The sequence below is a fragment of the Girardinichthys multiradiatus genome, chromosome 1, assembly GCF_021462225.1.
Source record: "Girardinichthys multiradiatus isolate DD_20200921_A chromosome 1, DD_fGirMul_XY1, whole genome shotgun sequence".
In the NCBI taxonomy this organism is placed as follows: Eukaryota; Metazoa; Chordata; class Actinopteri; order Cyprinodontiformes; family Goodeidae; genus Girardinichthys; species Girardinichthys multiradiatus.
Genome location: NC_061794.1, coordinates 35,011,634 through 35,037,635, shown reverse-complemented (window position 1 = coordinate 35,037,635; position 26,002 = coordinate 35,011,634). Strand labels below are relative to the sequence as shown.

The window sequence follows — 26,002 nt, the reverse complement described above, 5'->3', positions numbered from 1 at the left end:
ATGCTTGTGTTAGCTTCAGGTGTTTCTTTTTTTTTTTTGAGACAATTTCTCCAGCTTTGGAAAATACTCTTTCACAGTGAACAGAGGAGGCTGGTGTGACTAGGAACTGTTTGGCTGGGTGGTTTAGGCTTGGATACAGAGAAAGGCTGGGAGTCCTTCACTATGAAGTCCACAAGAGCTTCATCAAGCTCTTGCTTCCTGGGTCCTAAAAAAAATAAAGAAAGAAAACAATAAAGACAAGTAACTTAATTTTAACTTACAAACATTTAACTGTCATTCTTTCTAATTCTGCATGTACATCTATGTTATGCTGACCTTGATTGGTGGCACGAGGCTGAGTGTTCTCGTGTTTGGCTCTATAATGCCTCAGCATTATTATTATTATTATACGTCAGCAGCTGCGGGCAAAGCAAACATTGCACCTGTAAAACCAAGATAACAACCCGTTACTGCACCTTTTGCATAACATGACACTACTGCATAGTATAGGCTATAGGCTTTCTAATAAACACTTTGAATGTACATTACCTTATTAGGTGGCACCAAATCAAAATATTCCCATGCTTGGGAACGTTTCCTAGATGGTTGCTCCATGACAGAATAATCCAGCAAAACTCCGAGTATCCAAAAACGAGGAGTGTTCGTAACGTATAATACGTGTTGAACAGGGATGTAAACCGGGGTTTGAGCCATCTTAAATACACTGAATCGCGCCAGATGTTTGAAACTCCGCCAGTCAACTTGAAACAGTCAACTGACTCGTTCTGAATGAAGCAGTGAAATGGTTCACACGTGCTCGGTGACTTCACATGAAGCAAGCTCCGGCCCACTGCTTCACCATATCTACCCTGTCAAGGGTGAAGCGTGCTTTGAAGCCTCGGTGTTAGGGGTAACATCACTACTGCCAAGCATGATAAAGCGTATTCGTTACTTCCTGTTTTTGCTGTTGCACTCGGTGGATTGTTTGGTGTGTGAAGGCTCTCTCCTTTGATCTGATTTCTACTGTGATACCTCTTACTTGTTCTAATACATAAGCACGTTAAAACACATACTTTCTGTTGCTGCTTTCAATGTTTGGGGACTATCCGTGTTTTACACGGTTTTTTCTAGTAGTGGTAAGGGGTCGCTAGCTTAGCGTTAGCTTTAGCTCCACCATGGCAACCTGTTCTGCTGTTTCTCTCTGAGTCTCCTCCTCTCTCTTTCAGATGTTCAGTTACTCTTCTGCCTCCTTTAGTGATAATGGTACGTGTAATAAATGTAGCATTTTTGTAGCTTTGGAGGCGAGGGTGTCGGAATTGGAGGCCTGGCTCCGCGCTGTTGAAAAACCAGCAGATAGCCGAGGCCCCTTAGCCAGTGCGGTGCCACCGAGGGTAGCTTACCGTAGCAGTCCTTCAGCAGAGCCCGCGCAGCCAGGGCCTCAGGCCAGCTGGGTGATGGTATGTAGAAAGCATAGTCCTAGATCCCAGCCCACAGGTCACCACCCCGTCTGCGTTTCTAACAGATTTTCCCCGCTCACCGACACACCCGCTGAGGAGCCAACTCTGGTAATTGGCAGCTCCGTGGCACTAGAGACACCAGCGACCATAGTCAAATGTCTGCCGGGGGCCAGAACAGGCGACATCAAATCCTACCTGAAACTGCTGGCTAAGGATAAGCTTCCCTTCATTGGCTCCTTGTTAAATCCAAAATATAATTTAAAATTCTCCTCCTCACATATAAAGCCCTTAATGATCAAGCTCCATCATACATCAGAGATCTGATTGTTCCATACGTTCCTAACAGAGCACTTCGTTCTCAGACTGCAGGTTTACTGGTGGTTCCTAGAGTCTCTAGAAGTAAAATGGGAGACAGCTCCTTTAGTTATCAGGCTCCTCTCCTGTGGAACCAGCTCCCAGTTTTAGTCCGTGAGGCAGACACCCTGTCTACTTTTAAGGCTAGGCTTAAAACTTTCCTTTTTGATTAAGCTTATAGTTAGAGTGACTTGGGTTATCCTGAGCTATCTTCCTTATTTTTTACCTCCATCTTCTTCCCTCCCTGTTGGATGGAGTAAGGGGGAGTCAGGTTTAGCCTAAACTGGCTCAGTTATGGTTGAAGTGCAAACACACCCTCCATTTCTGCTACCTGTTTAACCCCCTCTCTTTTCCAATGGTTATAATCAATCTGACAGAGAGAGGTATATCCCAATCGTTGTGGTTTTTAGTATAATAATGGCCATCAGTGGGCTCTAGATGGACAAATTGTCTACTTTTAAGGCTAGGCTTAAAACTTTCCTTTTTGATAAAGCTTATAGCTATAGTGGTTTAGGTTATCCTGAGCTATTTCTGTAGTTATGCTGCTATAGGCTTAGGCTGCTGGAGGACATAATGACCACTTTCACCCTCTTTGCTACATTCTCGCACTACTCTCCAATTTTGCATTATTTGCTGTTATTTCAGTTTTTAACTTTATGTTCTCCCTCTTTTCTCTTCCTAGAAGCTACACCTGGCCTGACTCTGTTTCTACCTGTGACACCTTTCTGGAGAGGGGCATCGTCCGAGCTTCTGCTGGCAACAACTTAATGCTCACCCTCTACCGATGATCCACATGGCCCTGTCTTTCAGTGTTTAACCCTTTTTCTCTCCTAGACATAGCAATTGACTGGGCTTTTACTGTGACTAACTCTATGTGCTCTCTTTCAGACTCTAACCTTGAAAACTGGCTCAGAGTTTATCTGTTCTTTCTAGGTGAAACGACTAAAGGAGCTACATCCATTAACATTTACTTTTCCTTCCCATAGAAAGGACTCCTGGATCAGTGCTTCTTTGTTCTCTTTGTGTTTCTGCTCTGTTCTCTCAAACCCCCAGTCGGTCGTGGCAGATGGCCGCTCACACTGAGTCTGGTTCTGATGGAGGTTTCTTCCTGTTAAAAGGGAGTTTTTCCTCTCCGCTGTCGCTACATGCATGCTCAGTATGAGGGATTGCTGCAAAGTCAACGCCAGTTACTGTCCACTGTCTCTACATGCTCATCCAGGAGGAGCGAATGCTGCAAGTCACTGATTGGATGCAATCTGCTGGGTTTCCTTTCCTTAGACAGAAAAACATTTTATCCAATTTGAATAAATAACTAACTTTGACTGCACTGTTCAATGGTTAGGATTAATTGGAATGTATGTACCTGACTGTTGTGAAGTGCCTTGAGACAACATGTGTTGTGAATTGACGCTATATAAATAAACTGATTTGAATTTGTGCAGTGTACGACTGATTGTTGTCCTATGGACAGACTCTCCCACCTCAGCTGTAGATCTCTGCAGTTCATCCAGAGTGATCATGGGCCTCTTGGCTGCATCTCTGATCAGTCTTCTCCTTGTTCGAGATGAGAGTTTAGAGGGACGGCTGGGTCTTGGTAGATTGGCAGTGGTCTGATACTCCTTCCATTTCAATATGATTGCTTGCACAGTGCTCCTTGGGATGTTTAAAGCTTGGGGAATCTTTTTGTATCCAAATCCGGCTTTAAACTTCTCCACAACAGTATCTCGGACCTGCCTGGTGTGTTCCTTGGTCTTCATGATGCTCTCTGCACTTTGAACCGAACCCTGAGACTATCACAGAGCAGGTACATTTATACAGAGACTTGATTACACACAGATGGATTCTATTTATCATCATCAGTCATTTGGGACAACATTGGATCATTCAGAGATCCTCACTGAACTTCTGGAGTGAGTTTGCTGCACTGAAATTAAAGGGGCCAAATAATATTGCACGCCCCACTTTTCAGTTTTTTATTTGTTAAAAAAGTTTGACACATCCAATAAATTTCATTCCACTTCACGATGGTGTCCCACTTGTTGATTCTTCACAAAAAATTTGAATTTTATATCTTTATGTTTGAAGCCTAAATGTGGCAAGAGGTTGACCAGTTCAAGGGAGCCGAATACTTTCGCAAGGCACTGTAACTTGACTTGGATTCTGTGCCTCTCCACTCTTCCTCTAGAATCTGGGACCTGGATTTTTAAATGAGTCAGAATTTACCTTCATTTGGAAAAGAGGACTTTGCACCAGCAGTCCAGTTTTTTTTATCTTAGCCCATGTAAAACACTTCTGATGTTGTTCCTGCTTCAGGAATATCTTAACACAAGGACCACGGTGGTCCATAACAGTGACTCTCTTAAATTGTCATGATGTAGATGTGTTTGTGTTTTGATTGTTTGTTGTGTGCATATTTTGATCATTCTCCTGTTGTGTTCTTCTTCAGTTCATTTCTCTACACTTTTCATTTCTTAATTTCTTTGCTGACCATGTGGTGGGGAAAGAAAGCATGGTGGGCCTTTCAGGATATAAATGGAAGGACCTGTTCAACCGTGGGCTGTTTCTGGCATTAATAAATAGGGATCAAAATGTAAATGTAGCTGCTCCTGCTCCAGAGGTCCTGGTCTTTGTCTACATTCTCTTTGGCAAACATAAGTCTATCCTCCTTGCTTTTTATTTTTTTACAGAAAAAAGGTTTCCTCCTTACACGCCTCCTAAGAAAGCTAAACTTCTTCAGTCCCTTTCTCATTATGCAGGCATGCACTTTCATTGCAACAGTAGCAAGAGCCTGCTGGAGGTCCTGTGATGACATTTTAGGTTTTTTTAAGACTTTTCGGCATCTTGCAGTCCTCCTTCAGGGTCAGCTTTCTTGATAAGACGCTCATAAGCTCCTACAATCTTCTTACTGAAGGCCTCTGATAGCTCTTTTGATCTTACCATTATGTTTACTCTCACCTCAACAGTCTGAAGCATGCCAAACAAAATGTCTGAAGTTTAAAATGCTGAGTGACCATGTTCTAATCATGTGTACCCGATGAGACACATGTTTGTGATTTTTCTGCATTTTGAGTGGAAATAATTTTATTACCCACCAGAATCTGTATTTAAAGAGTTGTTCTGATCCAAATATTACTGAGAAAATCTACAGTCATATGAAAAATAGAAAAACACGTATTGCTGTGTTATTCTAATAAGACATATGGAAATCAATTTAAATGCATCACCCTGTGAGGAGATTTGAAAGCTAATATGCCCTTCTAACTGTAGCAAAGAAGCAATATTACTAAGTCCAACTGGATGGAAACTTCCCCTTACTATTTAAATTTAGTAATATCAGTGGTTGTTAAGGTTCTGATTTCTACTACCATAGCTTTGTTACAATTTTCAAATTTCAGTTCTTTTATAATTTTGATTTCAAAAATTGAATATATAATTGCAATGATGCCTTTAAGCCATCACCACCTTGACTGAAACCAATGTTTTTAAATAGTTTTCATCATAAATGCACCATAATGCACAGAATGTTTGACAAAAGACAAACACAACTTATGAGCACATTTATTTCCTAGCCACTGTGAGCATGTGGTGGAAGGTCAATGATTGGGACTCGTTTGGCAGCCACAGGATTTAGACACCAGTTGTCATGAGCTCCTCTTTAAACCGGATTTTCCGCAGTCAAATGTGAGGTCATCTGTCCCTCAGTTAAAGAGACCACTTAAAGATGTTGCTGCTGAGATAGTTGTACAACCCACTGATTTTACTTACATGATTGTTACCCCATCTCTGTGTTAGCAATCATGTAATCTTTTTTAGAAAAAACTTTCCTTTAAATATATATTTTTTTCTTGTAAAGTTGACAGTGAACATGTTCAGTGTTGATGAATAAATGACTGAGCACACCCTTATAAAACCTCATTATCTACCTCATCAGGTAAACCTTGGAAGTATTGGGTCGGATCCCCTTTCACCTTCAGAAATGTCTTAATTCTTTATAGCAATGAAATTTGAGATATTCCTCAAAGATTTGGGTCCATATTCACATGATAGTATCACACAGTTGCTGCAGATTTGCCCTTCCTGTTTCGCAACATTCTCTAGGTGTTCTACTGGGTTGACATCTGGTAACTGTGGAAGCCATTAGACAACACTCAACCCATTATCTTGTTCAAGAAACTCATTTGAGATGGTTCAAGGTTTGTGACATGATGGATTATCCTGTTGGAAGCAGCCTTTAATAGATGGGTACTGTGCTCAAGGTGCCAAGAAAATATTCCTCATACAATAACATCACCACCAGCAGTCTAAACTGTTGATTCAAGGCATGATGGATTCCTGTTTTTAAAATGTTTGCGCTCCTTATTCTGACACTATCATCTAAATGTTGCAACAGAAAGTAAAATCCATCAGACCAGTTTCATGTTCTTAGGAGTGTAACCGAATTTGGTCTTCCCAGAATCCCAGAAGATCAGCAGTTTCAGAAATACTCACACCAGCCCATCTAGCACCAAAAATCATTGCACATTGAAGGTCACTTAAATCCCCTGTCTTTCTCATTCTGATGCTCAATTTATACTTAATCAAGTCATCTTCACCACCTCTAGAAGCATACATGCATTGACTTGCTGCCCTGTGGTTGGCTGATTCACTATTGAAGAGGGTTTCCATTTGAACATTGTGACAGTCAGACATGCTTTTGCTTTGCTTATATTTTAATTTGATCAATCCAGACATAAACATTAAAAATAATAATTTTTATCTTTATGAGATGAGATGGAGGTGATCAGCCTGTGGTGCTGCTGAGGTGTAAATGAAGCCCAGGATGCTTTGATAACTGCCTTCAGGTAATCTGCATTGTTGGGTGTGGTGTCTCCTCTTCTTCTTGACAATACCCCATAGATTCTCTTTGCAAACAGGTCAGGTGAGATGGCTGGCCAATCAAGCACAATAACATCATTGTCAGTGAACCAGCTTTTGGTACCTTTGGCAGTGTGTGCAGGTGCCAAGGCTTGCTGAAAAATGAAATCAACAGAACTTGCTGCAGGACTTTAAAAACACTTTACGCTTGTCTGCTGACCATAAAAGTTGTCAGCAGAAGGAGGCATGAAGTGATATAAAGTCCTGTAGCAAGTGTTGCTAATTTCCTGGTAGATGGCTGCGTTGACTGTGTACCTCAGAAAACCCAATGGACCAACACCAGTAGATGACATGGCTGCCCAAATCATCACTGACTGTGTAAACTTCACACTGGACTTCAGGCAAAATTGATTCTGTGTGTTAGGGTTAATTAATGATTATATATGTTTTAACTTTAATAGAAGTGAAGCTTGCTGTTCAGAGTGATTATATCTTATATGTACAAGAGCTGCAAGATAGAGACAGGATGTTCTAGAACATTCTGTCAGTGCAGCTGTTTCTAATCATTATGAGTGTGCATCTCTCCCTTTTTTGTGCTTGGAACATTCTGTAACCAGGGCCTCTTCTCTTATGAATAAAAGGCAGAGAGAGCAGGGGCTGTTTCAGAGTGTTGGTGGAGGATTGTAACTGAGCAGCCTCTGAAAACACTCTCACCTGCAGGTTAAAATGAACTAACTTCTCTGTGTCTTTCTTTGTGCAGAATTGTGAAAGTGTTTGGTGTTTAAACCTAACATAAATGGTCCTTCGAGCCGGAGACCAAGACGCTTGACGATCCCAGTGGGTGAGTGAGATTCCAGACAAATCTGTGGCCACAGTACTAATACCCTTTCCGGGACTGGTCCCTCCCTGACAGGCTGGGGTCTGACGGCTGACGGTACTCCCGAGGACACAGAGAACCAGTGAGTAGGTCTTTCATTTAAAAGGAATGAGTGATGAAATGCAAATGACCTAAAATAGTACAGTATAGAGAAACCCTGACAATTCTAGACACTATCAGGTGAACTAAAATAGACAGTTAAATTCCGCAGGAGGGTAGACTCCCTTAGTTGAAATAGACTAATTAAACTCTACACAGGACGGCGGAGTCCTCTGTTGAACTAAAATAGACAGTTAAATTCCGCAGGAGGGTAGACTCCCTTAGTTGAAATAGACTAATTAAACTCTACACAGGACGGCGGAGTCCTCTGTTATGTTTTTGTGAAAGTAATTACAGTAAGAGTAAAACGCGTAAAAAAGTGTGACTGAAAAACGTGTGGAAGAGTGAATGGAATCGTAATGACCATTAGGTCCTTACTTTTCATATAAACTGAAAACAGATAGTAAATGGTGAGCCTTTGTGGATGCTTGTAGGCAAGAAAATCCCACCTGAACAGGGTTGAAGTGGATTTTACCACAACTGACTTCTTGATCACCATCCTGTTTTCAAATACATAAATCCAGTATTTAGAATACACCAGGTATTAAAAAACATACTGGATCTAAATCTAGTTCAAAATGGGAAAGGGGCAAGGTAAAGAGAAACAAAGTAAACTAATTGACTTAGAAGGGGAGGTAAAGTTTATGGAGAACTATGTAAAAGGAGCAGGTATGATCTGTCATAGATGGAATAAAAAATAAAAAACATGGGTTTTTGGGCAAATTAGATACAAAGGATGTCTTAAAATTACAAGGGGATCTAAAATTAGCAATAATGAAAACTAAAAAGAGAAAAATAACAAAGAACAATGGGGGAAGAACAGAGAAAAAGCTCTGATTTAACAGAAATATGTACACGATGGCATAAAAATACGGATTTTCAGGTAACTTAATTATCACTGAAATCCTAAAACTACACGGGGATCTTAAACTGGAGATTATGCATTTAAAAGATTCAAGAGACAATAAAAAACCTTGCCAGATTATAATTTCAAAGGGGACTTTTCAGTCCCTGAGTGCTCACAGTTGATAAACAGATTAAAACAAAAAGATGAATTAAAAAAAAACAACAATAAGAGCAGCTTTTAACTGACAGCCATAACACTGAGGCCTTAAGAAAAGCACAGGAAAAAAAACTTTCAGCTTAACTGAAAACAAATAAAGGGGGGGGCGGACTGCCACCCATCCCAGTTTAGAATACCAAGGTAGCCCCAAATTATAAAGACTAAGAGGTGGTTTTAGAGGACGTGGTAAAAGAAGTTAAAAGAGGAGGTGACAATGTGGACAACATGGAAACTGTCCAACTGGACAACCCAGTGAACAATGACTAGAGTTGTTAAAGAAGTAATCTGAGAGTAAAAGATTTTGTAGGCAAGCATTAGTGAGAAACAGGTGCTTTAAAAATCATTCTATGGTGTTATACTACCAACAATATCATGATAAAATGCAAAAGATTCATTTTACAGGGAAATAATTCCATATTTGGCTCAGATTGTGTGCATTCTTGATTTTTCCTCTTTGAGAGAAGTTAAATTTCAGCTCTGTGAAACGACCTTGACAAAGAGATGCAGCTGCCTGAAAACGAAGATAAAACTTCTGCAAACAGCAGAAGCCTGTCTCTGCTGAAAGGTCTGAAAAAATTGTAACTCTACCCTGCATGTGTCAAACTCAAGGTCCGCGGGCCAAAACCGGACCCCAGAAGTTTAGTGATTCTCTAGAAGTAGAGCCTTTTAATATGGTGATTGTGTGCTTGAATGTTATTTTGTCAATCAATAAGCAGTTTTGTTTACATTCTGCCACAATCTGCCTTTTGAAAATGTTTTGAATCTTGCTCTTTATGTATAAAAAAAAAAGAAAGAAAAGAAAAATTGGCTAAAGTCTGCAGACATAAAATGAACCTGGATTGAAGCTCTAACTAAGTTTATTTAATCTGAGATCTTCTCCAAATGCAACAGTATATGTCAGTCTACATGAGATACTAACAACTTCACCTACTGATATAATATAAAGATGTGATTGAATATGTGAAACAAACAATGATGAAAGTTTTTCAACAGGTGATGCTCATCCAGGAGGAAGACAGTGTTCCTAGGAAATGCAGCTCATTCATTAACAATCATTTTTTCTCCTATAGGTGGACGTTTTGCTGATTAATCATAGGCTGGATCTATGAAACATTATGTGCACAGAACAAATGACCAAGGTTCTGACTGACTTATGAACCTCACTGACCTGACAATGATAACATGACACCCAACAGATAACACCTTTAAGGTGGATCCACTAAGACCACCTTATTGATTCTTGGTGAATAAAAAAAAAAAAAAGAATTGAAGCGTTCAAAACAGACCTTGTGGAAACAAAAGGGGTTATGAGGAAACAATGTGCATTTTAAGAATAATAGAAGTCAAATTATGTTCAAATCTTTGCAAATAAAAATTACTCTGACAGAGAAATAAATAAGTAGTGTGTGAATGTGTGTGAATGGGAATGACTGATTTCATTGTAATGCATCTTTGAGGGACATTAAAAGCGCTAATAAAGGTCTGATGTTCTGATGATCTTTGCCAAATTTATATCTTAATAAGGTTTCCAGAATCTTTTCCGAAAAATCATATAAAGATAGCAAAGGTTCTACCTGTATTAAAAATACTGATAACTATAGGAAAGTTCATAGATCTGTCTTCAATTTTTCCTAATTCTTTTACAAACAGGTTATTTAAACTTTCATGTGGCCAAATGTCTGTGTTTGACTTTCTGTTTTTGTGAAATAAATGTCTGTTTCATGTTATGTAAAAATTAGAGTCCTCAACATTACCATAATAATATTAGGTTAGTTCTCTATGGTAAAACAAAAAGATTTTAACAGATGTTTAGACTTTTTCCAGTCAGGTTCAAAATGATTGAATTAGACTCAAACTTAACATAAGATTAAATTAACCTTAACAGAATTACTGGACTGGACTGAAATAGAGAAAACTTGAGTTAATTGAAACAAACTTTAGTTACTTGAACTAAATACAAAGCTGACTGAAACTGTATGTTGTATCTATAAAACTGGGTAAAACAAACTAAGATTATAAGATATAATATGCCCTTCATTTTTTGTGTTCATCAGTGAGTGAGTTTTTATTTTTTATTTTTAATAAGAACTAAACCAAACATTATCTGAAGAAATAGCAAAAAGCCGAAAAGACTTAAAAGATACCCCTCTGACAGATGGAGAAACATTATTTGTAGACGGGTCTTCCAAAAAAGATGAGAAAGGTAAAACAAAAACCGGATATGCTGTAGTAACTCTTGATAAAGTACTGAAAGCAGAAGCACTCCCTTCACACTACTCAGCGCAAGCTGCTGAGTTAGTAGCCTTAACTGAAGCATGCAAATTAATGACAGGAAAAAGTGCAACAATATACACTGATAGTCAGTATGCATATGCAACAACGCATACTTTTGCACAACATTGGAAAAATAGGGGTATGATTACCTCCACTGGAAAACCTGTAACACATGCAGCACTATTAACAGAGCTATTGCAAGCAGTCCAACTGCCAAAAAAGCTTGCAATATGCAAATGTGCGGCACACACCACAGGAACAGACACTGTGCAGAAAATAAACCTATCCTACCAAAAAACCTATACAAATGGGCAGCAATTTCGAGTCATGGAGTTTCTCATGTCTCGAGAGGAGGAATGGTAGGATTAGTGAACAAAATATACACAACATATGGATTTAACTCTTATTCAAAAAATTTTTGTAGAACATGTTTGATCTGTGCTAAACACAATGCACAAGGGAACTTCAGACCAAAAAGGGGACTAAAATAAGTTTCTTAATAGCAGTGTTTATTCTAACCATCATAATTTGTGTTGTGGTCATAGCATTGTGGTATCTGTTGTAGCATTGTAGCTCTTCATCTGACCTTCAGAGAAAGTCCGGCTACAAAGGGAGCTGCAATCATAGTTTGCAGCTGTCTCAAACCGGTGAAGATTGTCCACAGCTCTGTTACAGGTTTTTAGGAAGGGCGCCAATCTACAGAAAGATGTTCACGCCAACACACAAAAAGATATTGATAATAGGGGGCGTCATCTCGATCATAATTGTAGGTGCCCTGCTAATATGGGAAAGAAATCATAGAACACTGCATAAAAGATCCCGGTCATCTGACCTTGACGAATCTGACGACAATAACAGGTGTGGAACAAAAAGAGCTTACCAATTCGGATTAATGGTGTGTGTGCAGTCAAACACCACCACGAATCTTGTCATTCCACTTACCAGTCTTAGCCGTAAAACAGAAAAAGGCCAAGATTATAAAAACTACAAATGGTACTTGACTAATGATCAAAAACAAACACAATGGGCCACAATAGTAGCTGATGCAAATAATGAATGGACCCCAACGTGGGGCACTACTGCATATGCAAAGCACCAGAAAAAACTATTCAAACTTAACGCAACAAGTACAGCTATATATCTAACTGTGAATCTTACAAAAACCTCCCTAAAACCCCCTGGGAGCAACTTACAGGGAGATTGTTGGCTTTTCCTACTAAGGGCCTATTCATCAGGGGCGGATCCCAGTTTCCTACTGTTTATTTGTGAACATGAAAATGCAACGACCCTCTCCCCAAAAACAGTAGAAAAAGGAGTCAGAATTGATCCTGGGAACCTGACAACAGATGACTGGTTCGAAATATCTACAGGAATATCTAAAATAGATAACAACTGGCTTTTAATGGCGGAACAGGCTGCCCAGGCAGCAAAAACAGATTGTGTAGTGTGCATGGGAGCCAGATTACTGCTACAAGTGGTTCCCTCAACGTTGACAGAAAAATGCTTAGTAGAAGTAATGAACAGCACAAGACTCTCAACAAACTGTACTATGTGGGATAAGATTTATCCCTTGACTACAGCTGAAAAACAAAAACCGATGTTTTCAAATAAGGTTGCTCCAGGAAATTTTTCTTGCATAAACCGAACAGGTGTGGGGTCAAACATAAGCAGACTTAATGAAGATCAATGTACCTCCACCATAACAGTAGGTGTCAGCTTTAAACCTAAAGCACGCAGCGACATCTGGTGGTGGTGTGGAGACGATAAACTGTATGACAGGTTGCCATACAACACAACTGGATTGTGTGCATCAGTGTCATTAATATTTCCCGTGTCTGTTATTCCACTCTCAGTAGCAGAGTTGTTGGGAACAGTAGCCAGTATATTTCCACATACCTGGAAAAGTAGAGTAAAAAGATCAGGATGGAGTAAAGACGACCCTACTTATATAGATAGCATAGGAATACCAAGAGGAGTTCCTGATGAATATAAATTAGCAGATCAAGTAGCAGCAGGTTTTGAATCCACCATATGCTGGTGGTGCACAATAAATAAAAATGTTGACAGAATAAATTACATCCATTACAATGTGCAACGACTAGGAAATAAAACTGAAGAAGGATTCTCAGCCATCCATGAACAATTGTCAGCTACCTCTTTAATGGCTTTCCAAAATAGAATTGCTGTCGATATGCTCTTAGCTGAAAAAGGTGGAGTATGTTCAATATTTGGGCATCAATGTTGTACATTTATTCCAAATAACACCGCAGCTGATGGGAGCCTCACCAAGGCCCTGGAGGGCCTTAGGTCACTTAACAGCAAAATGAAAGATCATTCTGGAGTTGACACCACAATGTGGGATGGGTTTGGAGAAATGTTTGGTAAATATAAACAATTAGTGTTGTCTATCCTTATGTCAATAGCAGTCTTTGCAGCTATTCTCACATTGTGTGGATGTTGTTGTATTCCGTGTATAAGAGCTTTGTGCACTCGCATAATAACCTCTGCTATTCAGCCAGTCAAAACAGAAATGTCAGAGATGTATGCCCTCCTGAGACCTGAGGAGACAGAAGGAGCCAGTGATGATGATGATGATGACCAGGAAGAAGAAGAGACTTCTCTGCATTTCCCTGATCTTTATCCTGACCCTAACGACAATTAGTTGTATACAGTAAACTTAAAGACCTCCTGCTACTTTTTTAATGACATGTACAGATAAAACACACCATGATGTCTTAACTGAAAATCTGAGAAGAAAAGGTTAATGATTGATGTATCAAGTGTTTAAAACATTTATAAAGAGGAGGAAAATGTTAGGGTTAATTAATGATTATATATGTTTTAACTTTAATAGAAGTGAAGCTTGCTGTTCAGAGTGATTATATCTTATATGTACAAGAGCTGCAAGATAGAGACAGGATGTTCTAGAACATTCTGTCAGTGCAGCTGTTTCTAATCATTATGAGTGTGCATCTCTCCCTTTTTTGTGCTTGGAACATTCTGTAACCAGGGCCTCTTCTCTTATGAATAAAAGGCAGAGAGAGCAGGGGCTGTTTCAGAGTGTTGGTGGAGGATTGTAACTGAGCAGCCTCTGAAAACACTCTCACCTGCAGGTTAAAATGAACTAACTTCTCTGTGTCTTTCTTTGTGCAGAATTGTGAAAGTGTTTGGTGTTTAAACCTAACACTGTGCCTGTCCGCTCTTCTCCAAGACTCTGGGACCATGATTTCCAAATAAAATGCATAGTTTACTTTCATTTGACAGATAACTTTGGACCACTGGGCAACAGTTGTCTTCTCAGCCCTGGAGAGACGCTTCTCACGTTGTCTCTGATTCAGGAGTGGCTTGACATGAGGGATGCAACATTAGTAGCCCATGTGTAGGGTTCATCTGTGCGTGGTTACTCTTGATGTGCTGATTCCAGCTGCATTCCAATCCTTGCAAAGCTCCCCTACATTTTGGCATGGATTTTGCTTGACATCCTCTCAAGGCTGCAGTATTCCCTGTTGCTGGTGCACCTCTTATTCCACTCAACATGATATGACCATGTGGTATTGTTCTAATTTTCTAAGGCAACACATTTTTGGTTTTTTGTTAATGCCAACGTCAGTAAAAACCAATAAAGGCCTGAAATATACAACTATGTGTAATTAATATATGTGATATATGAGTTTCACTTTCTGAAATGAGTGACAAAAGTATTTGCCTTTTCATTATATTCTAATTTTTTGAGTTGTACTTGTACCTGTTCACTGATGCTGTAGATTGCAAATCACCTGAAATAATGAGATACCATAGGACTAGTGGGAAAAAGAGAAAAGCAGTTGGTGTTCATTCAGCGTTTTGCATTCATCCACCCTTTTTGCTGTGTTAATCTACAGTTCCGCCTCAAATCAGGCAAATCCCAAATACTAAAAACAGTTTCTGAGGAAAGGAAAAAAAAAGACAAAGTCTTTCACATGCATTGTGTCTAAAGTTTATAAATGTACTTGTTTGAAGTTAGACGAGGCTTAAAGTTCTTGCATTATGTAAATTAAGACAAAGAAAATACACAGGCGCAATCATGAAGTGGAAATATGCTGCAAATGGGTTCACATTTAATCTTAAATGTGGCTGTCAACTACTAAACACGCCAGACAATATCTGCTTTGCTGTAATGATATTGCTTTAAATGTACAGAGCTTTTGGCTTCTTCTTTGGAGAATAGCTTTGGTTTAGTCACAGTGGTGGGTTTTTGGGGTCATTACCAACTTGTTTATAGTCTGACTCTAAAAGTGGCAACAATTACAGATGCGTTGAACAAGTTTAGAGTTTATTGAAACAATTAGAAAAAGTGACAATGCTTCTGGGTTCCTGGCTGGATTCAGACCAGGCACTGAGGAGGAGAAAGTAACTGGTTAAAATGGTGGAAGGTGAGGATTATTAGTCCAAACCAGCTGCAGCTTCGGGCCACGCCTCCCAGTCACACCCTGCAGGAGAGGTGAGAGACACACAAACAACCATGCTGCACACAGCTCCGAGAGCTGTGTGCAGCATGCCTTCTGGTTGCATCCATTGTCCTTCAGAGAGTAGAATTCACGGTTCCATCCATTCTGGCAAGGTATCGAGATCTTGAGGTGGCAAAGAAGACCCATATTATCACACTACAACACCATGTTCTACTAAAATGATTTCTTCTGAAATGCTGTGGTTGTTTTATGCCATGTGTAAAAGAATGTACCCCATCCACCCCTTTTTTCCTCATCAGTCAACAGAAGATTCTTCCAAGATATTTGACAAATACAAAACGGGCCTTTACGTTTATCTTTGGTCAGCAGTGGTTTTAGCCTTGAAACGCAACCATGGATGACATTTTTGCCCAGTCTCTTTCGTATTGTTATACATGAACACTGACCTTAATGTCATGATTGTACGGATTTGACCCACATTCAGAAATACACTCAGGAGGATTTCACAGATTTCAAAGAGGTTTATTTACACAGGGCGAGATACGGCAGGGGAACCAGGACTGCCTATTCGCCAACTGTACAGAGAAGGGAGAACTGGTAAGTCCAGTCGGTCATGGCAGATGGCTGCTCACACTGAGCCTGGTTCTGCTGGAGGTTTCTTCCTGTTAAAAGGGAGTTTTTCCTCTCCACTGTCGCTACATGCATGCTCAGTATGAGGGATTGCTGCAAAGTCAATGCCAGTGATTGTCCACTGTCTCTACATGCTCATCCGGGAGGAGTGAATGCTGCAAGTCACTGACCAGATGCAATCTGCTGGGTTTCCTTAGACAGAAAAACCTTTTATCCAATTTGAATAAATCACTAACTCTGACTGCACTGTTCAATGGTTAAGATTAATTGGAATGTATGTACCTGACTGTTGTGAAGTGCCTTGAGACAACATGTGTTGTGAATTGGCGCTATATAAATAAAACAGAATTGAATTGAATTGATTTGAATAATATAAATATTGTAACTAGAGTTGAATGTATTGCTTACAGGAGGAGATGACTGAACTCCAAGGGGAAAGAGATGTGGAGTCTGGGAGCGTAGAACCAGAGAAGACTGAGGAGGTAAGTAATCCAAGGTGAGTGAATCTTTGGATACTTGAGAGAGGTTCTTGGGAGGTCCTGTTAAGCACAGTCCGTGGAGAGTGAAATGGTGGAATGGAGCGCCAGATGGAAGTCTTGCACGAGAGCACATTGGAGGGTGGACACTTATGATTTGGGCCGGTTGATCACAGAGCCATGAAGCTACCAGCTTGTAGTTTGTCCAGAGAAGGTAACTGGAGGCTTGAATTTTAGATCCAGAAGATTAATCAAGAAGTCAGGAAACGAACTGGAAACAGAGCCAGGGCTTGAAAGCAACCTGAGGAGGGGAATACATGAAGGTTAGTTGAAGCACTGCGAAAACACGAAGCTTAGTCACAAGAGGCTTCGGTTTGGCGAGTGTCTGCTACTGTTGGCTAACACTCAGGCAGTGAAATGCTGGCAGCCTCCTTCTTAAATGCTCCCAGTACCAATCAGCAGGACGAGGAACACCTGTCACCGCTCCACCATGATCTCCAACGCCACCTATGGACTAAACAAAATAAATGGCAGGCAAAACAAAACAAAACAGGAACTCCCAGACCCCTACACTTAACTGAGGTAAGTGAGGCGGTTGTGCTTTAGATGCGGTTCTGGGTTTTTTAGTGACTCCTGGAAGAGTCGTCGATGTGTTCTTGGAGTAATCTTGGTAGGCTGGCCACTCCTGTGAAGGTTTACCACTGTTACATGGTTTCTCCATTTGTGAATAATTGTTTTCAGTGTGGTTCACTGGAGCCCCAAAGTCTTAGAAATGGCTTTGTAACCCTTTTTAATGTGTAGCTCTTTTATATTTTTTAGCCAGTTTAACATGGTCAGACAGGTTCTATTTAAGTGATTTCTCAATATTAGAAGGTATCAGAACTCAGCTTCAACTTTCAAAAAATTTAGTTGATCACAGTTAATCCATGAAATAACAAGGCAGGGCAATCTATATTATACATACAGCCAAGCTGGTCTTGATAGTTTTTCTTCTTTTAATAAATAAAATTATTATTTAGAAACAGATTTTTTATTTTTATTTTGGTTATCTTTGTCTGATAATAAACATTGACATTTCTTAAAAATTTAAGTGTGACAAAAAAGCAAAACAGAAGAAACCTGTAATGGGGATATACTTTTCCAGAGCACTGAACATGAAAAGACAACATTGACAGATAATGTCAAAGTGTTTTTTTGTGCACAAACAATTGGTGCCATTACACATTCCCTGAAACACTCACACTTTGCATTTGCATTTAGAAGTCCCCAGGCTTTCTTTAAATAAGGAAGATAGCTTACAATTTACAGTAACTAACAATAAAGCTGTTGTACTGTAGATAAAAGGAGTATCCCACATATTTGTTTCTTATTTTTATTTCCAATGTAACATTCAAAGGCAAACAATCCATGTCATGGGATAAGACAGAAAGAATAAAATCATAGAGCTTTATATTTTATGTGCAACAGCACAAAGAAACCGTGGGGCTGTTTAATATATATATACTACAATAACCAACAAGAGTTCTCACTGCTGCAGAGCTCTCAACCTTCACAGTGAACGCATTGCCTCAGTTTAGAAAACACACACAGTGGAGAAGACATAACAATGTGAAGCTATCTGGCAAAAAGAATAAAAAAGGGGGTAGAGGCAAATGGGGCATAGGGAGGTGCCTTTACGTCTGGATAAAAAAGAATTCAAATCAATGATTGTCTCAGATTTGAGCAAAAACTTGGATTTCTCTAGTTATCCTGCACCAAGTAGTGTATTGCTGTATTTGCTCGGTTTTCCACATCTTTTGGCTCAAAAAGAAAAACACACATATACAGCAGATCAGTGCATCAGATCTACCAGGACGAAAACATGTTAACATTAAATCTGGTTCAGTGTAGCATCATCTGAAATATTGCTACAAAGCTTCAATGACATCTGAAGGTGTAGAGTGCAAAGTGCAGAAAAGAAAGGAAAGAGTAGAGGACACCAACTGATCTTATATTGACAGCCCACAACTTTGCTGCTCCACCAACAAATTCATTTTCTTTTCAAATGTGGCACCATTTTAGGGAAATAAAACACGCTTTACAACAAATGATGTATGAGAGTTATTGCTAAGAAGCATAGCGCTGAGTATATATTTTGTTGAATTTAAGATTTTGTATTCTATCGGAGGTCGGGAATGGGTTTTTTTACTCAGATCACTTTTTACATTAATACGTTCCTTAAGAATAATTTTTATTTAAAATTCTTTAACAATTTCTTTAATTCTTTAAACCGGACTGGAATGTCTGACAAGAAATCTTATATATAATAAAATAATACATAACCAAATAAAATATACCTTTAGAAATTACAAATAAGTTTTCTTAGGCATCCTGAAGAAATTAAGTGTGTCCATAAAATTTAAGACTTCATGGACATGTACAGCTCCGAGCAGAGTTCATCCTCTGATGGGGCGTAGTTATTTACAGCGAAAGAGAAGGATGGATTAACTGAAATAGATTCTCAGCTTCTGAGAACAGCACAAAACAGCACATAGGATTTGGGTTGAGTAGATCCCCAGGTTCCCTATTTGACTGAACCCTTAATGGCAGTATGATCAAGAGATGGATCATATTTATTTTATACTGAGGTAAGTAGTAATATATAAGTATGGGTAGATAGATAGATAGATAGATAGATAGATAGATAGATAGATAGATAGATAGATAGATAGATAGATAGATAGATAGATAGATAGATAGATAGATAGATAGATAGATAGATAGATAGATAGATAGATAGATAGATAGATAGATAGATAGATAGATAGATAGATAGATAGATAGATAGATAGATAGATACTTTCTTTGCATCACGTCCGCCTTTTGTTAAGGTCTTAAGGTCTGCATCATTTATGCACTGCTGCACAGCACGATCCCTGTGACGTCATGCGGTCAGCGGCTGTACCGATAAGATAAATGGAGCGCACCAGGTAGTAGTCGGCTGTGTTAAAAAAAACTTCAAGTCAACGATTTTAATCTGTGACATCACTATTTTCTTATGTTTGGTTTGTAATTAGGGTTTTAGCTCCCCGAGATGTTAGAGATGTTTTATCTTTTCTGTTGAGTTTAACGTGACTGAGGATATTGAATATGAATATATTTATATCATATTTATGGAAAAATATGTCAGAACATTTCTGTTAAATCAACGCATTTCCTTGTTCCGGTGACGTCCGTGTCCGGTCCTTGCGTTATTGGTTCCCTCTGTTGTTTCAGAGTTTTCCCGCGCTGTTGATCAGAGTTTAGTGGCCATCATCTTGGGCCATATTTTATATAACCTGTAAACTGGTTTTAGATATTATAATGCCGTCCTCTGACTATGACCCGGCGTGTTTGCCGGACTTATTGCCGCTCTACTATCGCCGACTGTTCCCCTTCGCACAGTATTACCGCTGGCTGAACTACGGGGGAGGTAAGTGTCCTCAAACAGGCCGGGAAAGGGAGCAGAAATCCAGGTTAGAAAGCTGGATCATCAGTATATGAAAAAACCCTCTGGTAGATTTTCACCTTTAAATTTTTACTTGATAACATCGTTGACCTGAGATGTAACAAAGTACTTATGAATTTACTTGACATTTCCTAGTAGGTTACTATTGTAGTGTTTTAAAAATGTGTATATCGACTTAATAAAACTGTAATATAATCATATATGTAGATGGTGGTAAAATATATAGGTAACTTTTTAACATTGAGCCTGTTTGGCTGATAAATATAAAATTACATCTGACTTCTGAAGGATTCTTTCGAGTTTGTTTTTAAGATTCATAAAAGGTGATGCCTTCAGTTTTCTTCCCAATAATCTGGACTGAAGAATTCACCGTTTATCCTCCACTTAACCCAGAAGGTAACAGATCTAAGAGGGAAACTTAGACATCCCTCTCCCCAGGGACACACCCCGGTTCATTCTGGGGGTTCTCAAGGCGTCCCCGAGCCAGAATAGATATATGGCTTCTCCAGTGACTTCTGGGTTTCTTGACAAGGTCTCCCCCAAAAAGGACAAACATGGAAAATCTCAGAAGGGCTGCAGGCCAGGAGGCATCCTGATCAGATGCCCAAACAGCCTCAGCTGACTTATTTTGATGCAAGGGGCAGCGGGTCTCCTCCGAGCTCCCCGAAGGATGCCCCGAGTGCCGCAGTCCATCTTCTCAGGGGATGCGTTTAACACACATTGGACGCATTCTGCTTAGGTGTGGCGAGACAGAAATGATTACTGGTCTTCAGCCATGGATAGTTTCATTAGAAGCGCCTTCACATTCAAATAGAACCATTTAACGAAGGATTGCTGGAGGCCACATCTTGGAGTGTCGGGCACCAACCAGATGCTGCCCCTGTAGATTGATTAATAAACAATAATAGAGGCATATTTTTTGGGTTGCGTCTCATATTTGATGCAACTTTTTTCATCACAACAAACCCAAGCAGTGCCCACTTTACTGTAGATGAGGAATCGGTCTGTCTATTCATCTCCTGTTTCATCATCACTCAAGGAGAAGTCACCAGGAAGCTTGAACTCCTCCACCTGAGGCAGACTGAGCCTCAACCTGAAGGGAGCACTCCACCTTTTTCAGAACCAGTGACATAGGGAAATTCCTGCAAAGTCCACTTTGCATTATCTCTGTTTGTATTCATCAGCATTAATACCTGCAGAGATTTATTTGTACAAACTTCACAGTGAAGCTGGCTCCTAGTTGATGGATGGACCAGAACATTTGGTAGAAACTTCAGGAGATCCAAAGGGCCTGCAGAAAGGTGTTTCATTGCAATCGAAACAATTTTTTTGGTCCACTGATGAAACATGGTTTGTTTTGTTTGCCCATTTTCCCGCCAGTGCTGCCAGTGCTAATAAAAGTTAACACATTAATTATTTTCTACATCCTCAGTACAGAAGAACTACTTTCAGAACCGAGAGTTCTCCTTCACACTCAAAGATGACATCTATGTGCGCTACCAGTCGTTCAACACGCAGAACGAGTTGGAGAAGGAAATGCAGAAAACGAACCCGTACAAGATCGACATCGGAGCGGTTTACAGTCACAGGGTAACCGTTTTGGGTCTGATGCATGCTTCACTGGGTTCACCCGTTGTTGCACACGTGAAGTAAAGTTAGTTTTCCTGTTTGTCGTCCGCAGCCTAATCAACACAACACAGTGAAGTCTGGAAGCTTCCAAGCTCTGGAGAAGGAGCTGGTGTTTGATATTGATATGACAGATTATGATGATGTCCGAAGCTGCTGCAGGTGAAACAGATTATTTCATTTTTTTACCTACATATATTTTTTATATTTATATATTTTATTATTATCTGTGTCTGCTCAGAATATACTGTCAATGAAATGAATGTTATTATTTTACCCTTTATTTTAGTGCTGCAGATATTTGTTCCAAGTGCTGGACACTGATGACCATCGCAATCCGTATTCTGGACAAAGCTCTTCGAGGTTTACCACTGATATAATTTCAGCCCTTTTCTTTCATCGCAATTAGCTGTAGGTTGATATTTTTTTCTTTGTATTCGCTGCAGAGGACTTTGGTTTCCAGAACCTGCTGTGGGTATATTCTGGCAGAAGAGGAGTGCATTGTTGGGTGTGTGATGAAGCTGCCCGGAAGCTCTCTGCAGCAGCACGGTCTGCTGTGGCAGAATATTTCAGCCTCATCAAGGTAATGTGGTTTCACTTTTCTTGTAATACAAACCTTTTAGGAAGAGCGCCCTTTGAACTCATGAGAAGCAAGCTAAAAGTAATAAATGTCAATATGGATATGCAATCTGGAAAAGTGGAATATTTGATTTAAAATAATTTTTTAGGTCTGGGTAAGGTTGGAAGGTTGGTTTCCTAGATAAGAAGCAGGCGGACCCCTGTAGAAATATATGTCATACATCCATAGTGATGTTTTTTATCCATACGTTATAAATTGGCTTAAAAAAAGAATGGAGAATTTAAATTTTTGTCTACAGTGTTGAATTTTGACATGAACACTATGTAGGAACCAAGGATGGGTATTTTAACTCAAAATACTGATGGAAATGTGTGTACCATCCCTCAGTTATGTTTTTCAGTGTGAGAACTTGTTGAAACACAACTTGGTGCCTTAGTTAGGAAAACTGACTTTGAGGATCCAAGTGATTATAAGGCTTTCTAAAATGATTACTGGTCCGTCTCTAGAGCGAGTGTTTAGTGACGAGAGGTAAATATTGACGCAGGACTTTTTAATCACTGTTGTGTAGGGTGGTGAAGAGACAGTGAAGAAGGTCGTGCTGACGGATCCAATTCACCCTTTCATCAGGTAAATGTATTTGATGTTTATCTGATTTGACTGTTTTTAATCTCATTAATTGGTTGTTTAATAGTCTGCATTTGTAATCCTAACAGAGAGTCTCTGGCAGTGGTGGAGAGGTACTTTCCACAATATGCTCTACAAGAACAGGACATACTGGGACGTAGGGAGTCTGTAGACAAAGTCCTGGCTCTTGTTCCCGAAGATATCCTTGTTTTTTTTTTTTATATAGTTGCAAATTAATTTCCTATATTATGATAATTTAATTGACTTTCTCAGTAATGGCCATTATAAATTATTAAACATTACATCTTTGGTTTAACATGAGAAAAAGAGAGAAAACGTGTGAGAGTGATTTGACCTTAATTTAAGTGGTTACATGTTAGAAGAGAATTACAGCAGTTATTTCAACACGAGAGGAGGCCAGACAAACGCTGGGATCAGATCAAAGACCAAGCCAAAAAGAAACAGGTTGGTTGTTATGGTTGTCTTATACGAAGCTCGTTTTACAGAAAAGTTGGAAAGTGATTTATCTAAATTAGTAAACTGGTTTCTTATATCAAGTAAATGTGTTTATTTTGTCCTCTTCAGTTTAAAGGAATTTCTCTCCAAGGAAACACAAATTAGCTTTACTGTGAATAGGAAGGGTCTGTTGTGAATGCGAAGGCTGGAACCCCTTGATCATTGTGGTAACTAGTGCGGATGGTGGTAGCATCATGCTGTGGGGATGCCACCCATCTCTTTTACTAATTTAGCTCGGCTTTAAAACTACAGCTGAGCTGCACTTGTGTTAACTGTGTTTTTTTAATAGAGAGTTTTGCTTAGTATCTAAATAACTGAATAAATGTTATAGATAGCATCGCAGTTATCACTGTTATTTTATTTTAGCAGCAGTAAAAGTAATAGTTGCTTTGCTGTTTTTAAAAAAACTGTTTCTCATACCGGGGGAATCTCATTCCAGTCATGGGCGGCCAAGGCTCATTGGTGCAGCAAAGGGTGGGCTCGTGTGACCCAGTCCAACTGACCGGCTCCTGTAGATCAAATGGCAGAAGTAGTTAATGCAGGTTGTAAAAGAACAGGTGTCAGAATACACAGATGATAATAGGCAAGCCTGATGAGGCAGTGTGATGGTCTAGGCAATGTTCTGCTGTGAACCCTTGGGTCCATGTAGATGCTAGCATAGCATTAGCATTGTTGTGGATCACATACATGCTTTCATGGAAATTATGCCCTTATGTCTGTGGCTTCTTTCAGCAGAATAATGAGCCCTGCCACGATTAAAAAATGATTCAGGAATCGGTTGAGGAGCTCAATCCAATTCCCTAGGATGTGCTGGACAAACTATTTGTATCCATCAAGTCCTTACCTTGCAACTTACAGGGGTCATAGGATCTGCTGGTAAGATCCTGGTACCATAGACAACGACACACTTTCAGGGGTCCAGTGGAGTCCATGTCTCTATGCATCAGTGTTATTTTGGCAGCAAAAATGAGGAATCATCACTGGTTAGGCAAGTGGTAATAATGTTATTCCTAATCAGTGTATACTAAAGAAATCCCTAAATATATTTTATTTTCTACTTCCACAAAACTTCCACTCTTTTCTGGAATGAGACTTTCTTTATAATAATAAGTCTTTTTTTCTTTTTTACTCATTATAACCGATCAGACTGATGATCTTTCTTCTTCCAGTCCATTGGCAAAAAGGGGCAATACTTTGAAAAGGAGATCATGCTGCAGTACTGCTACCCTCGACTCGACGTCAACGTCAGCAAAGGTGTGAACCATTTACTGAAGAGCCCATTCAGTGTTCATCCAAAAACAGGTGAGTCGGCCTCACGAAACCTCACACAGATTACTTGTTTCACACGAGGAAAGGTTTTTGGTAACGCCATCTCTCCGCTTGGCCAGGGCGCATCTCTGTTCCCATGGACCTGAAAGATCTGGACAGGTTTGATCCTTTTGCTGTGCCCACAATCAGGTGAGTAATATAATGAGGCAATGTACTACTTCATGTGCGGTTTGTTGTAACCTTTATTGTTCGTTATTTTTAAGCCTGATCTGTGAGGAGTTGGATCGACCCAAGGCAGATGAGGGAGGAGCAAAGTCAGAGGACACAAAGGAGAAGGAAACCGAAAAAGACGCGGCAGAGAGGAGGAAAATCAGAGGTGACAAAGGGAAAAAAATAAACTGGATACAAATTTTATGTGAAATTGTCACAAAATGTATAGAAAAATGTGCTGTCTCTGCAGTATTAAACAGGCCTGGCTGCTGTTTTGTTTCATCTAAAATGTTACTTTTTGAATTCTGAACCGTCACACTTACAGAGGCAGCTTCTGTATTGCAGGGGTGATTTAAATCTAATCAGTCATCATCAACCTTTTAAACACATGGGAATCACCGTTGATTTAAACACTCTACTAAATGCATCCTGTTGTAGTTCTTAGAGCACTTAGAAGTGCTCTGAACAATGCATCTGTGATTACTGCCACATCTTTAATGGGGAAACAATTTTATACACCTGGAGATGGGAGTAACCCTACAGAGTTTGATCATTTATCTGTTTTCTTCTTACAGATTACAAGCGAACCAGTTTGGCAAAGTATGTGAAGTACTTTGATCAGTTTTTGGATGGAATGGCTCATTCGTGGAAAGGAGAACTTCTTAGAAAGAGTGGTGAGTTCAACCAGGATGAAGCACATTTTAAGGACTTTCTACTTGATTTGGTTGAATGTTTTCTAATTTTCTTCCTTCAGATCTTCAGAAAGAGTTTTGAACAGGATCATCAACCACAAAACATCATCTGTTCCGGCCTTATTGCTTAATGTAACTAAGGGTCCATACCTATGGATCAATTTGTGGAGATGATGCATTATTTGATAACACCAGTTTTGATGCTCGTTATTCCGCGCATGCTACATTTGTGTTTTAAACTGCCAAATAAAGCTGAGTTTGTCACTGTAATTTTTTTTGTAAAATGGCAGCAAATTGCTGCTGTGCAGTAAAAATAAATGCAAAAATCTTGCTCGCTTTATTAATTGCTGCACTTATTTTTACACAAATTATACAGTATTCAAGCCCTTATATATTGAATTGGACTATCTACAATTAAAATATAAAATAATAGCAGTCTAACATCACTAACAAAATCAATCACTGCTTTTGGTAGAAATTATTTTTC

General features: G+C 39.5%; 1 protein-coding gene across 1 annotated transcript; it reads left to right on the top strand.

Annotated features, from left to right (window-relative positions):
• Positions 1-19,546: 19,546 nt before the first annotated feature.
• On the top strand, positions 19,547-25,845 carry prim1 (DNA primase subunit 1). The gene is made up of 13 exons (XM_047371469.1): positions 19,547-19,962; positions 21,431-21,588; positions 21,680-21,786; positions 21,914-21,987; positions 22,071-22,207; positions 22,773-22,831; positions 22,918-23,027; positions 23,202-23,293; positions 24,514-24,646; positions 24,733-24,802; positions 24,877-24,989; positions 25,399-25,497; positions 25,578-25,845. Exons 1-13 carry the CDS (start codon positions 19,854-19,856, stop codon positions 25,595-25,597), a joined length of 1,281 nt encoding a protein of 426 aa, XP_047227425.1. The 5' UTR covers positions 19,547-19,853; the 3' UTR covers positions 25,598-25,845.
• The last annotated feature ends 157 nt before the right edge of the window (positions 25,846-26,002 follow it).